The sequence below is a fragment of the Delphinus delphis genome, chromosome 2 (assembly GCF_949987515.2).
Source record: "Delphinus delphis chromosome 2, mDelDel1.2, whole genome shotgun sequence".
NCBI lineage: Eukaryota > Metazoa > Chordata > Mammalia > Artiodactyla > Delphinidae > Delphinus > Delphinus delphis.
The window spans coordinates 101908764-101924824 of record NC_082684.1 but is presented as its reverse complement, the minus strand read 5'-3'; the positions used below and the strand labels follow the sequence as shown (position 1 = coordinate 101924824).

At 37.1% G+C, this 16061-nt stretch overlaps 1 protein-coding gene across 4 annotated transcripts in view; it reads right to left on the bottom strand.

The window, feature by feature from the left end:
* ZFAND6 (zinc finger AN1-type containing 6) overlaps positions 1-16061 on the bottom strand; it is a 75596-nt gene that overhangs the window by 3480 nt on the left and 56055 nt on the right. For all 4 annotated transcript variants that reach the window (XM_060005324.1, XM_060005325.2, XM_060005322.2 and 1 more), the window contains 4 exons: positions 13330-13500; positions 11974-12082; positions 11000-11100; positions 669-782 (listed from right to left, as the gene is read on the bottom strand). In XM_060005324.1, the coding sequence (XP_059861307.1) occupies positions 669-782; positions 11000-11100; positions 11974-12082; positions 13330-13483 (478 nt within the window). In that variant the 5' untranslated portion in view covers positions 13484-13500. The remainder of the gene's footprint in view (positions 1-668; positions 783-10999; positions 11101-11973; positions 12083-13329; positions 13501-16061) is intronic.

Here is a 16061-nt window from a genome sequence, read left to right as displayed (position 1 = left end):
GTGGCCTCTCCCGTTGCGGAGCACAGGCTCCGGACGCGCAGGCTCAGCGGCCACGTCTCACGGGCCCAGCCGCTCTGCGGCATGTGGGATCTTCCCGGACCGGGGCACGAACCCGTGTGCCCTGCATCGGCAGGCAGACTCTCAACCACTGCGCCACTAGGGAAGCCCCTCCCTCTCTTAATAACAATCCCAGCTAACAGCTCTGTTACAGTAGTCAACATGTATTGATTACTTATTGCGTGGCAGCACGCGGCTATCACCTTACATATGAGCTCTCTGAACCCTCATGACAACCTGTGACTAGCTACTTTACATAGAGAAAGTACTTCACAGTTCACCAAGGACTTAAATATTCTCTCACACACAACAATTTTGGCTCTCTGAAGGCAGGAGCCACATCTTTGCCCCTTCACAGCACCTGGCGCACTGACCTTACCTGTCTAATATTCTCAAACTCAGCTGAAATGAATTTTTAAAAGAAAAGCTATTCATTTTACTATTAGGTATGTAATTAAAGCTACTTTTATTTAAGAAAATTCAGAAGGTGAAGCATATCTATTATTAACTCATATGGGAACAAAAACAATCTTAATTGAAGCCATTAATAGTAAGTCATGCATCATCATAAATAAAATCTTAATTTTAAATCATGTGATTTAGGCCCTTACCAGTAAGTCCCACTTTCTTCCTGCACATGAAACAGCGATTCTTTTTTTGTTTTGGTTTTTCAAGAGACTTGTTTTCCTCTTCAGATGGCTGCTGTGCCGTTTCTGATACTGAAGCTGATAAAAATAGGAAGGTGGTAAAATTTAATTATTCAATGAGATTTTGAAATTTGGGTGGTTGTTACCCCTCACCCCACCCCCACTGATCTGTTTATTCAGAGGATAACTGAGTAATTTATTTATTTACTAGCATGGAAAGATGCTCACATTAAGTTACAAAGTAGTTTATATAATATGACCCCCTTTTGGTGAAATGCATATATGTATGTTAAGTATGCATGTATGTATACACACATGGAGAAAATCTAGACTATACACTGACTTGTTAACAAGTGACTATAAAAGCACTATATTTTCTAAAATTTCTAATAATTATGTATTTGACCAATAAAAGACATACAAAACACAAATACTACTTGGGTATTCTAAGGGAGTGTGTAAGAAAATGGTCACATGCAAACTTCTAAATACTGTTGAGCTCAGAACTATGTAGACTTCAAAGAGAATAAGGGGAAAAAGCCTGAAACCAAGATTTAGTGGAATACTAAGTATGTTCAAAATTCTCAGAATGTTTCATATAAAACCTTTAAAATATTGAGAATAAGATAAATTGATTAAAATGTTACAATTAAGATAATAAATTGATTTAAGTGTTGAAGCCAAGGCCAGCTGCATCAAAATTCAGGTCTAATTATTGCCCCTAAATCCTAACTAATGTGACCCCTGCCACTCCCTCTCACTAACTACCCTGGCCCTCCCAAATGCTGTTACTAGAGTTAGAATCTATCAGGTGACCTAGCAGACATGGTATCTTGTGCTAAAACAGTCAGTGACTTGCCAGGGATCAAGGATTTAACCTCTCCAATTTTATCACCAACCAGTCCTCCTTCTTCAGTAATCTACTGCTTAACCAATCTATGGGACTATGCCAGGTACCTCTGCTGTGTACAACCAATTCAAAAGGGCTTCCTTTCTCTCATTTCACCATTCAATTGCCCTTTAAAGCCTCCAGGAAACCCTGTCTCAGTTCTCTTGCAACGTTTCATTCTGATTACCCTTAATTCCCTTAAGTACTCTCTACCAAATTCTGGGCACTTCACATGAGCCCCCTCTTCCATCCATGCTTCACACATTGCATCCAAGTCATCTGCCTTACATGAGAATCTAATGATGTGCCCTCCAATGTTTAAAATTCTTTGACGACTCCCCACTAACCCCCAGGATAAATAAAGCCCAGAGGTCCTTCAGGATTTTTCTCATCCTTCTTTTCTAGCCTTGTCTCTCACCATTCCTCAACAATAATCCATGCTTCAGGCATAGTGAAGTATTTGCAGTTTCCCTGAACATACTAAATTCTCTCTTACCTCTGGGTTTTTTGTAAAAGTTGTCCTTTCTATGTGGAACACTTTTCCTATGCCCCCTTGTCCCTCTCCTCCTTACCTGGCTAACTCCAATGTGTCTTTTTTGTTTAAGCTTATATTATCAGCTCTTACTCCATTCCCTCCCCCACAACTTAGACTAGGAAACCCTACTATGCCCGGTAGCACTTTCTGCACTATTATATTATAAATGCCTTTTTCCCTCCCCCGGTACGCGGGCCTCTCACTGTTGTGGCCTCTCCCGTTGCGGAGCACGGGCTCCGGACGCGCAGGCTCCGCGGCATGTGGGATCTTCCCGGACCGGGGCACGAACCTGTGTCCCCTGCATTGGCAGGCGGACTCTCAACCACTGCGCCACCAGGGAAGCCCTGTAAATGCCTATTTGACTTTAACCTGCCCTTAACCTTTCAGGGCAGGAACCTGTCATTTTCATCCTTGTTACCAGTGCCTCCTACTACACAGCAGGCATTCAATAAATATCTGTTGAACTGAATTAGTACTGAGTTATTTACCTATTGTATTTATGTGCTCCATTTCCCCAACTATACTGTAAGCCTGCTGAGAAGAGGGATAGCATCCTATTCCCTGTTTGAATTTCCAGCACCTATCACAGTGAACTACACACAGTAGATGCTCAAACATTTGATGCAATGGATTCTAACCTGCTTATGTCAACACATTATTAACAAAATATGACAAAAGGCAAAACACCACAAACTAACAAATAAATATGCATGAATGAAGAACTCTATAACATGATTATTCCACCTGGACATTCTAAAGCTAGATGGGAGACAGTGCTACCAATATCTACATTTTTTTTTTTGAAACAAAATGTGGATACATAAAGCCTTTTATTTTTAATAAGTAAATACCCCTAGAATGTAAGCTCCATGAGGGCAGGGGCTGAATGTCTCGCTTACTGTTTTATCCCCAGCTCCTAGAACAGTATCAGATAAGGTTGGGCTGTGTGTAAAGAGCTCAAAAATAGTTAACTTGCAATCAGAAAAGAATCTATTCTATTTATTACCTTTGAAATCTATAAGGCATACCTATTCTCCCAAGCAAGTCTGATACTCAAATATACTAATATAAATAATGCTTTACTGGCAGTAACAACACCACTATCCCACAAGATTACATATTTAACAGAACCAATTTAACTACTGAGACACAAACTTTGGTATCTGGAATAGTGAAAATACATTTACCTACTATGGATACAAATGCTACTGCATACCTCAACAGAGACATTTCACAGTATTAACCCTAAAGATCTGTCAAAGCAAACGGTTTCTCTTTAACTGAGGTAACTGCATAACCTTTGAAGTGAAGGATCAGGTGGCACGCTAAAAGCTTATAAACTAGGGTTCAAATTTGAGGCTGACCAATGTCCACTATATCCTCATCAGACTAAGGTAACCTTAGCTTACCTGCAGTTAATGGCTGGTACCTGAATTTAAACATTTACCAAATGAATTCATGGGCAAGATGATAACAGTATTTTGTAAAAGTCTAAGATTCTTAGAAATTACTCCTGTTTCCCCAATTTTCATGTGAGATTTAAGATCAAAGCAAACCATAATTATCAAACTCTAAGTTACGTAAAAGGAAACAATCTTTTAAAACGGCCATACTAAATAAATAAATAAGCAAGCAAGCCATACAGTAGACTAAGGGCCAAAGGGCCATACTCTTATTGAACCTGAAGCCAAAATAAGGACAGTTTCCTCAGAACTAGGCAGTTTTTCATATTCTGAATTGAGAATTGTAAACAGAGAATACCTACTTGTTAATGATAAAGAACAGGTGGCTGCCTGTGTTGCATCCAGTGGTCCTAAAGGGCTATTTGGGAGGCCTATGCAATGGCATAAAGGCTGAGAGATAAACTGTACAGCACTTGCTAATAATTTTTAATGGTAATCTCAACTAGACAAAGTCTTCTGACCACTACTTTAAAGATACTTCAAAAAGCACCAGGCAGGTAAAACTGGTTTAACTACCCACATGGAGGACCACATTCAAGAGGAACAAGGCCCTATGCTCTGCATCCTGTGGAAGGAAGGAAGGAAGGAAGGGAGGGAGGGAAGAAAAGAAAGAAAAGAAAGAAAAAAGTACACAAATATAACAATGAGTACATAAAACTATTTAGCACTACCTGTTTGGGGGCATAGTCAAGACACATGGTGAAAAATAAAACTGAACATAAGATGACATTATTACGTAATCCCCAAACATTATCTTACAGTAGATACAATATCTATGTAATATAGCATATATACCTTACATATATGGATATATGTTATATATATAACATATATCCATATATATAACTTGTCATGACAAGTCTCATTCAAGGATTAGACTAAGCATTCTGAGGGTGGGGACTATTTCTGTTCACCACTGTATACCCAGTGCTTACACAGAGTGGTTGCTCAACAGATACTGAGTGAATAAATGTACACTTTTACAATGACCCATTGGGATAAAATTCATTTCCCTTCTCTGGACTTCACTTTCTTACCTGCAAAATAAGGGGGAGAACAAAATGATCTTTATGTTATTCTTAGCTCAAAAATCCATTACAAGCCTTCCCTGGCGGCGCAGTGGTTAAGAATCCGCCTGCCAATGCAGGGGACATGGGTTCGAGCCGTGGTCCGGCAAGATCCCGTATGCCGAGGAGCAACTAAGCCCCTGCGCCACAACTACTGAGCCTGCGCTCTAGAGCCCATGAGCCACAACTACTGAGCCCATGTGCCACAACTACTGAAGCCCGTGCGCCTAGAGCCCATGCTCCGCGACAAGAGAAGCCACCGCTATGAGAAGCCTGCGCACTGCAACAAAGAGTAGCCCCTGCTCACAGCAACTAGAGGAAGCCCTCGCGCAGCAACGAAGACCAACACAGCAAAAAAAAAATCCATTACAAAATGAAAATTTTTTTTAATATTCAAGAGAAAAATTAGCCTGCATAGCGGGCTAACGGTCCAAAAAAAATAGGGTCCAAAAAAAAATAATGAGAATCATATATTTAATTTTATATTTTCTAGCAGGTATGTTAAAAAGTAGAAACAGATAAAACTAATTTATGTTATCATTTAAATAAAAAATCAATATGAAAAGTATTAACAGAATATTTCACTTTGTCTTTTTTGCTACTAAGTCTTCAAAAGCACTGTATATGTTACAACTAGAGTGTAACTGGCAAATAAATATGCACTAAATATCTAACTTCGGACTAGCCACATTTCAAGTGATCACATGAGGCTAGTGGCCACCATCCTGAAGAGAGCAGCTCTGTAAATGAGATCAGTTTCTAATAGCAGCTATCTGGAGGCAAAACACTGTTAAATGAATCCTTAAAATACAACTTTGTGTCATCTTATAACAAACAAAAAGAAGCAACCAACCTTCAAAATGGCTCTCTTCCCTTATCATGGATTAGAACCCAATACCGTAGAGATTTTCCATGACCTGATTCTACACAATCTTTCCAACTTTAGTTCCAACACATACTTGTCTGAACTGGCCACTCTAGCAACTGTTGTTCTATCTCCCAAATTTCGTGTTTTCCTACCAGTATGCTTTTGCTTTTACAAACTCTTCTCCAGCAAAAAAGCCCTCTTCATGGTGCCTATCTTTCACATAAATGGAGTCACACAATACGCTGGCCTTTTGTACCTGGCTTCTTTTATTTAGTATATTTTCAAAGTTCATCCACGTTGCAGCACGTATCAGAACGTCATTCCTTTTTACGGCCGAATACTATTCCAGTGTATGAATATACCACTCCTTGTTTATCCAATCATCTGTTGACAGCCATTATGGGTTCTTTCCATATTTTGTTAATTATGAATAATGCTGCTATGAATATTCTTATATAAGTTTTTGTGTGAACACATTTTTTCAATCTCTTGGGAATTAGGAATGGAATTTCTTGGTCATTTAGTTAATTCTATTTAACTTTGAGTTAACTTTTTTAACTGTCAAACTGTTTCTCAAAGTGGCTGCACCATTTTACATTCCCAACAATAATGAATGAGGGTTCCAATCTCTCCACATCCTTAACACTTTGGCCATTTTTAGATCTTCTTTGGAGAAATGCCTATTCAAACCCTTTGCCCTTTTAAAAATTGGGTTCTCTTTATTGTAGAATTATATTTCTTTATATGTTCTAATCAGATATACAATTTGCAAATTTTTCCCCTTTCTGTGTTGTCTTTTCACTCTTGATAGTCCTTTGAAGCAAAAAGGTTTTTAATTTTGATGTAGTTCAATGTGTCTATTTTTTCTTTGCTGAGCTGTAGGTGTCATGTCAAAAGAAACCTAATCCAAGGTCATGAAGATTTATGCCTGTTTTCTCTTACATGTTTTATAGTTTTAGCTCTTACATATTGGTCTTTGATGTATTTTGTGTAAATGTTTGTGTACCGAGTGAGGTAGGGATCCAACTTTATTTGTTTAAATGGCCCAGCATCATATGTTTTTTCCCTATGGAATGATCTTGGCACCACCTTGTTGGAAAATCAATTGCCTGTAAATGTGAGAATGCTATTTCTGGACTCTCAATTCTATTACATTGATCTATATGACTATCCTCATACTAGTACCATGTAGTCTTGATTATTGTAGCCTGTATTAAGTTTTTAAATTGGGAATTGTTAGTCCTCCAACTTTGTCCAGATTGTATTGGCTATTATCACCCACTCTTTAAAAATCAATCTCTGATTTTTAATCCATACAAATTCCTGATTTTTAGTTGAAAGGGACTATTCCTCTCTGATTGCTCTGAACCACTGATCTGACAATTCAACTTGGTATGAAGAAAGGAACCCTCAGAGCTGAAAAGACTATGAGAATTCTAATTTACTCTGCCACTCAGTGCAGAGATCCCCTCTACTTTGTTCCTGACAGTAAGTCAGCTCTCTGAAAACACTTCTGTGACAGAGAGCTCACCACCTTAGTCATGATTACATTCTACTGCTGGAAAGCTTCAATATTCTCTTATGCTAAGCCTCCCCAAACACTGGTATCATACAGAATAAGAATATCCTTTGTAGTTATTAACAAAACACATTTCATCTTATTTCACTGACTTCTAATAACTTCTAAGGTGGACATGGTTATGATTCTCCTTCAAAAATAATTAAAATAAGGTTCAGAGAAGAGGAGGTGTCAAGATATGAAAACAGAACTTCTGAATCCAAATTCCATATTCTTTTTACTCTGCTCCAATACCTGAGGGACTGAGAGGTTAACTGAAGTTAAGCATATTGTTCTAATAGAAATGAAGTATGATAGTTTAGAGTGCACAAAGACACTTAAAAGTTTTCATTTTTAAAAAGCTAAACTGGGACTTCCCTTGTGGTCCAGTGGTTAAGAATCCGCCTGCCAACGTAGGGGACATGGGTTCGAGCCCTGGTCTGGGAAGATCCCACATGCCGAGGAGCAACTAAGCCCATGCTCCACAACTACTAAGCCCACGCTTTACAGCCCGCAAGCCACAACTACTGAGCCCACACACCACAACTACCGAAGCCTGTGTGCTCTCGGGCCTGCATGCCGCAACTACTAAAGCCTGCGCACCTAGAGCCCGTGCTCCGCAACAAGAGAAGCCACCGCAATGAGAAGCCCGCGCACTACAACCAAGAGTGGCCCCCACTTACGGCAACTAGAGAGAAAGCCCATGTGCAGCAACAAAGACCTAATGCGTCCAAAAAAAAAAAACTTGAAAAAAAATTTTTTTAATACAAAGCTAAGCTTTCATAAACTGGAAATCTGTCATTCCTAACTGATACTGTGTAAGTGAGGTACTGTTGTTTATTAAGTTAAAAGGCATAATTAAATGAGAAAGATGCAGTAATATGGTAAATTCTCAGGTAAACATGAAAAAAATTCTTCAGAGCTTCTCCGTTAAACAGGAGAAAAATTATTCAGAGCCGTGAGGACAAAATGGAAGCAGTACCAACCACCTGGTGGCAACTTACCTAATTATAAGCAGAATACCTACAGAGAAAAAAAGCTGTTTCAAGGACACTATTCTGAAAACTCCAACGACAATGTTAGGAAATTCTGGCTTAGGCACACAGATGCTACTCTTGTACCCTCTTCTACCTGGGATGATCTTCCTATCTAAAAAAATTTCCCTTGAGGAATACAAGTGGAATAATAAGGAAGAGAAGAGATACCTGGGTAGGTCACCAAACCAGTTGATCCTACCCTGGGAACTGAGGGAGGGCTGGATATGGCAACAGAAACACACACAAGAACATCCTAGTCCAGGAAGCACCACAACTGTCTAGTGGAAAGAATAATGGCCTAGAGTCAGGTGCCTAGGTTCCAGTTACAGCTCAAATGACCACAGGACTTGAGTCAAAGACTTCTCTTTTCGTCCATCTATTAAGTAGATGGAAAAAATATTCTCTGCATTTGTTCCTATCAAATAGGGAAGTCACAAGTACATTATGTGTTATGAGTGTATGTGTATATATATACACATATTCGTGTGCATGTTTATAACAAAAGACATTTTTAATTCAACAGTATATTTTTTAAAAACTAGGCTGTTAAGAGATTTTACCCATTGAAAACGAATCCTCTCAAACTCAGATGAAACTTACATCTGATTGTTCAAAGATTCTTCTATGCTGAAATTATGAATGTTAAGTTTTTAAAAGGTACTTAAAAGTTAATACTGGTTTAACTTAAAAGTCACTGAAATTACAGTGAAAAAAGGAGGCTATACAATTTAAAACCCCTCTACAATTTCTCCTAATATGGCATCAAGACCACTGTTTGCATTAATGTATCTATGGCTATGTGGAGAAAACTGTATTGTTCTCCATACACCATAAATGTCACTTCATATTACATTAGTTCACACAATCTTCATTTTTTGTCAAACTTGCAAAACAACTGCTATTTTATTCTTTTTCTTAAAAAAAAAATAAATTTATTTATTTATTTTGTTTTTGGCTGCGTTGGGTCTTCGTTGCTGTGTGTGGGCTTTCTCTAGTTGTGGTGCGTGGGCTTCTCATTGCAGTGGCTTCTCTTGAGGAGCACGGGCTCTAGGGTGTGCAGGCTTCTGTAGTTGCAGTACATAGGATCAGTAGTTGTGGCTCAAGGGCTCTAGAGTGCAGGCTCGGTAGTTGTGGTGCACGGGCTTAGCTGCTCTGCCGCATGTGGGATCTTCCTGGACCAGGGACTGAACCTGTGTCCCCTGTCTTGGCAGCCAGATTCTTAACCACTGCACCACCAGGGAAATCCCTGCTATTTTATTCTTAAGCAGCATATATTTTCCCACTACCAACATTCTAAAATTTGTTCGATTGTAAGACATAAATAACACCTTCATGGTTGGCAGCCTATTCTCATTCTTCCTTACTTAGCTCTCTCTCAAAATTGCTAAGCAACCTTTGCTTCTTGAAAACTCTCTGTTGACATCTGTGGCCTAAAACTAACCAGGATCTAGATGACTTCTTCCTCTCCCCTTTGCTGACTCATTATCCTACTTGCTCTTCTTGATTTTGCCTCTCATTTTCAACCTATGCCAAGGACTTCCAAATCTCAGACATAATACTGATCATACATTTAAATACCTATTAACTATCTACAACCTCCAATTGAGATTTTAAGTTTTGAAATTTGACCACTTCCAATTTACTCTATCTAAAATCTTGTCTAACCATTACTTCTTTCAACCTCCCTGTCGCAAACAACCACACCATTGCCATTTCAACTGTCATACAACCGAAAGCTTTAATACCACCCCTGTCTTATTTCCCACGTCTAATGGATAACTAGATTTGGGGAATTTTTCTATTTCTGTTTTTAAAATATTCCTTATCTCTGCCCAACCTTAAACTTTCCTATTTAACTAAAAAATAAAAATTATTCACCTAATACTTATGTTATACTGGAATACTTATGTTGGTCAGACAGTATATTTTTCTATGGCAAAATCTACAAAGAGGCAAATTATACCAATCATTTGTTGGGCATGAAATCAGAGGAAGGGGAATTAGCTAGCTTAACTGAATTTAAACTTCAGCAAACTTCAGCTAGGATTGCCAGATATATCTGTCACCACCCTGTGAACACCATGTACAATGGAAAGGTTTCACTGGGCATGGCATCTTCTCCCTTTAAATCATGCCATAGGTAAAATGACACACAGCTCATCTTTGGACTTGTCTTTCCAGAGTATCCTTCTCAATTTACACATTGTTTCCACACAGTAATAGAATATAACTAAGCACAGATTTTTAACAGCATCCTAAATGCCTCCTCCACCATCTCTGCCCACTAAGAAAGCCTTCAAACACATTTTCAAGTCTTCCTAGATCCACTTCACTTTAATCCACATAATGTGGATATAAAGAGCATGGGCAAGAACAAGAGACACCATGCTATAAGTAAGAGTAACTGAATGTGACTGTTGTGCTGGAAGTCACACACGGGGAAAGAGGGTGTCACTGCCAGTCAAAATAATCAGTCACTTAGATAACCTGAGTCAAAAGCAAGAGATTCCTCTCAAACCAGCAGCCCCAGTTTGCTGGGAGAGGAAATAGTATTTAGGTTAAATTGGGCAAAACAGTAAAAGAGAACAGTATAATACCACCACTTATTCATTTAATTATATTTCTTAAACAAAACAGATTTTTAATTTTCTATGTTTATGCTGATGACCTAATTATATATAAGTGGGAAATGGCTCCCAACATTGCAGTCAATTAAATACTTGAGGATATAAAATATTCTGCTCATAAAGAAAACAAACGTAAAAATACGTTATCTTAGGCAGGTAATTTAAAAAACATACGCATCTAAGATAGCGCCTGGCTTGTAATATTCAAATGTTAAATAAATGACAAAATATACGCTAGTTCATGTGCAAACCTTGCAGGTCTTCTGTTTCAGGTATTGCTTTATCCACAGATGTACTGTCCACTTGGGAAGATGCTACAGATTCTGATAAAAGTGACTGATTTGATACAGGGCTAGAAAAGCAAAAATATTTAGATTTTAAAAGATGATCTCTATGCATGAAGAGTAACTAAAGTGATTAATAAGTAAGAGTTCACATATGTAAGTAGATCATTAAGACAAGAATTAATCAGAGATACTTTTTTTTATAACTTAAACATAACTACAGAGCTTTGAAACTTGAGACCAATTTGGACCAGAAGTTTATTGCTTTGAAAATAAAGCAACAGTATATGTCCACTGTGTATGAATTCACTAAATGAAAACTAGTATGATAAAGACATAATTCAGGAACCCTAATACAAAGTTCTATATGATACACTTGCATAGCAGAACTCCCATCATAAACTGGAAAAAGGAACTTCAGAGTAGAAACTTAATATCTGTTTCCTAACAGTAGAGTAAGAATAAAACAAACATTTCTGTGTTTTCAGGCTTCTAAATGATGTGACTTCAAAGTTAAAAAGAAAAAATACACTACAGTACAAATAGGTATCAGTACCACATCATGATATTAAACGAAGGGAACCTGTGACAAGACTGTACTTTTTAATACAAAGCACTAGTACTTGCATAATAAGCCTACGACTAGAAGAACTGAACATGCTTCAGAAGGACTTCAAGGGTTGGTCAGGATATATTATGAAGAGAAATAAAGAAAAACCTGTCTGAAAGGAAATCTGAGACTTAAAAAGACAACTCCCTACTCCCACCCCAATTTAAAACCAATAAAAAGATTTTTCTGACTAGTCACTAATAATAATAATTTTATGCCAGTTAATCCTAAGCTGACTACACAGTTTTCCTTCTTAACAGAACTGATCATATGGAATATATGCTTTACTTTTCAATAGCTTTCCAATCACACTTCAGAGGCTACATCTTACCTTGGCTGCATAGATGAAGATGTAGAGTCTAACGCCGACTGAGTTTCTGGGACACTGCCATCTGTGCACTGAACTGGTAAAGACTCAGACAGACTACTGACAGAAGGTGCTGTAACAGGACCACATCTCAGGTTAGTGACTCTGTACCCTGGGCAGGCCAACACCTCATCTACAAAAATCAAGATCAGTTTTCCACGAAATATAGTATATGGATTTTGTTTTACTATATAATAAGCCAGTTCATTACTTTAGTTAAAATTTTTTCAATAGTTTGCCTATGAAAAGAATGCTGATTTTAACCAAGGAAACCATATACAAAATGTATATATCCAAAATTAAACTACGATTTCTTAGGACTGATTATTACCCAAACCCTTTAATTCACAAATGTCTTCCAAGTACTAGCGCACAAATATTTCAAATAAAAAAGAATTTTGCAGTAAGGCAAACATAAGTTCAAAATTAAAATCTGTGCTCAGGTTATATTATTCTACCTGTTCTTTATAAGGCAGAAATGTAGATGATGACTTAAAAAACAATAATTTATATTCATTTGATCTTAGCCTTAAGTAAAGAAGTTTTGATTAAATGATTCTAGCTTCTGGCTTCAACATGAAGCAATGATGAGAAAGACTCTACACACAATTTTAAATGAACTAAGTAACAGCCTGCACTTTCATTCACCACGAAAACCTATACATTTAGGCATTAAGCTACATGAGAACTATCCTAGATGAGTACCATTAACACTTTACTTTTGCAAAGCTTATACTCAAAATCCTCATGATCCTTCTTACACAACTACTGAAACAAAAGCCACTTCATTTCCAGGAAAATCCTTTGACATAAAAATGCATAAAGAACTCAAATGAACTGGGGATGAACATCCCTTTCTCTGAGTCAAACTGTTACATCTCTCCTTCCTAATGGAGAAAGGCTTTTTCTACAGTCAGCTGTGGCTATATATAACTCACTCTTTCCTTCTACAACTGTCTTGGCTTCAAAAGTCATCCTAGATAAAAGAAGCAAGGTCCTCGTACAGCCCTCACTCCCTTACACCTTATTTTCCAAGACAGCTATATATACTTGAATGAAGTGTGCCTCTATTTTAATAAGATAATAGAATTCTCTAACACAGCAAGTAAGAAGTAGTTCTTTTCAACGGGTAAAGATACTCCTATTCCTGTTTCCCTACCACTGATAATCACATTATGTAATGAGACATTTTCCTGATGTAAGTGTAGTAAAAGAAGTAAAATGTGAAAGTAGAAAAAGGTACTGGGTACCCTGTGCTATTCAGGTATATCTCAATTATGAATAGTGCTGTGTTTTACTTACCAGGTAAGAATTACTTACCAGGTGGGCTTATTCTACCATTACTACTATTCTGTCTTTGAAGATGTTCTTTATAACATACTGAACACATGCCATTTGTACGAGGGTTTCCATAAAATCCGCAGCCAGTGGAACAAAGCATAGGCACTTGGCTGTGATTAGTTTCTTGAGCCATGTTCCTCTGTTGCACACCTGAAATTTACACAGAATTAGCAAAGAACTCAGACACACACTACAATCATACATTATCCAAATTTGCTTTATATAATAAAGGAAAATGCACTTATACTCTGCCCTAAAGCACTCTGTGCAGCTGCCTCAACACATAGGCTGAGGTAGAGACAGAAAAAAATAAAGATCAAAAGGATACAAACTGAACTTTTATCTCCGACCCACTGTATACAAGTCGGTCTGTACTGGTTCAAAAAATGTTATGAACTAGAGAAGGGAATCTGTACTAAAGACTCCGCACCATCAGAATGTTAAGGAAAATCCTTTAAGTCTAGGTTCAGCTTGGACTCCTAGTAATGAGAAATACAGTTCGCTATGTGTTATATTATTAACTTTTAAGCATTTAAACTTTTGCTGAAAGTTCATGTTTTAACTTGCATAATGTTTTCTGTTTAAAAAGCATTGAACAGAATATCAATGCTGGTGAAGATGTGGAGAAATTGGCAGAACACTGGAAAAATGAGAAGTTGTGTCAATCTTTTTGGAAAGCTATGTGGCAACTCACCTTAAGAGCCTTGTAAAAAGATTGCCCTTTTGAACCAATTCTCGTTCAACAGAATAACTAGGCTATAATCAGGAGAAAATTATATATACATACATATGTATATATATATACATACACACACACACAAGGGATGTGTTTTACAGTATATTTATAATGCTGAGAAACTTAAAATAACTTAAATATCTAATATTAGGAGAATGGATTTTTTTTCAAAAGTTAAGCAGTCATTAAAAATATTTTAGAATTCTTTTTGAAGGAGGAAATTGCTGATAATGAATGAAAAAGCACAATATGAAATGTATATACAATATGTTGCCAATTAGTACCAAAAAATGCATCTATTAACCATCAATAAGGATAAGAAAGAATATATCCAAGGATGGCAAAGCTAACTGTGATTTTTTTTTTCTGATTTGTACCTTCTCTGTACTTTTAAAATCCTCTTAAATGAAGATACTACTTATGTAATTGGGAACAAAATATTTATTTATTTTTAGAGTTATTTAAAATTTAAAAACTAACAGGCAGAGGAACTGTTTGGGAACCACACAGGCAATAATCAATTACAGCAGATGGAAGAACCCCATGTGCCATTTCTCCCATACAGCAAGTGGTTCTTTGGCATAAATAACGTGAGAAGGTAATAAGAGGTTCTATCTCACTTTATTAAAAAACAAAACAAAACAAAAGCCTCACAAATGAAATGAAGTTTCCTCCAAAATGCGCGTATGTGTATTTACAGATGAGTGTATGTTCAAAGATCATACAGGACAAGACTAAGCGAAGGACACTGTTCTGCCACTGAAGTTTCCCTGAACTGATAAACATTCACTGTTTACCATTAACAGATTTTTTTTCTTCACCTAAATTATTTGAAAAGACAGTTGTAGAATGGGGGGAGGGTATTCAATGCAAATTTCAGAACCAAGAGCAATAATGCATTTGACTCTACAAAACAAAGCAGGTTTAGCATTTGCCTTTAAAAAGAAAAACCTAAAACTGTTTAGAATCTTTAGACCTTTAGGCCTAGGAATATAAATAAAAGATCTTTAGGCCTAGGAATGTAATTTGGGATTCTGACAAACATCTTTTTTACTTCATGATGGCAAGTCATTTCAGAATCTAATCTTGGCTGCTCTGCTTTATACATTATGCTACTTTTAAAAACCCTCCCTTTCCTGTAGTTCTGTAAATACATATACAGTGTATCAAACTAAAAAAAATCCATTAACAATGTTAGGATAGAAAAGCAAATGTCAAACATTTTGTTGATTTTGGGGGCCTATATTCATGAGGAATAGTGTGGTTGTCTGGTTTGGAATCAGGGTAATTGCTCAAAGTCATGGATGTAGCTAATAAGTGATGGAGCTGAGATTCAGTAGAAGTCCAAGCTCTAAATCAGTGGTTCTCAATGTTTGCTCCTTGGACCCCTGGGGAGGTCAAAACTGTTTTCATACTAATGCTAACTAGTTTGCCTTTTCCACCATGTTGACATGTGCATTTGCGGTACAAAAGCAATGGTGGCTAAAAACCTGGAGCTTCATCAAGGAGCCAAACCATAACAGTGGCAGTGAAGTATACTACCTTCTATTCTTCATCACCACACTGTGACAATAAAATTATTAATTTTATTAAATCTTGAGCCTGAACACACGTCTTGCTAATATTTTTTGTGACAAACTGGGAAGTACACATAAAGCATTCCTGCTGCATATAGGAAGTATGATGACTGAAGAAAAAGCACTTGTGCAATAGTCTGAGTTACAACCTAACCGAGTCACCTTTTTCACAGAACAAGTTTTTTATTTCAAAGAACGAATGACAAACTCTGGTTATTCAGACTTGAGTATGTGGCAGATATTTTCTCAAAAATGAATGAAGTAATAAGCCTGTCACTTCAAGAAAAATAACTAATACTATTTATTGCCGAGGACAACATTCAAATGAAAAAAAGCTTGACAAGTTTCTCCAATTTTTAGAGAGTCTTTGATGAGGTCAGTGGTTATATTAATGACAT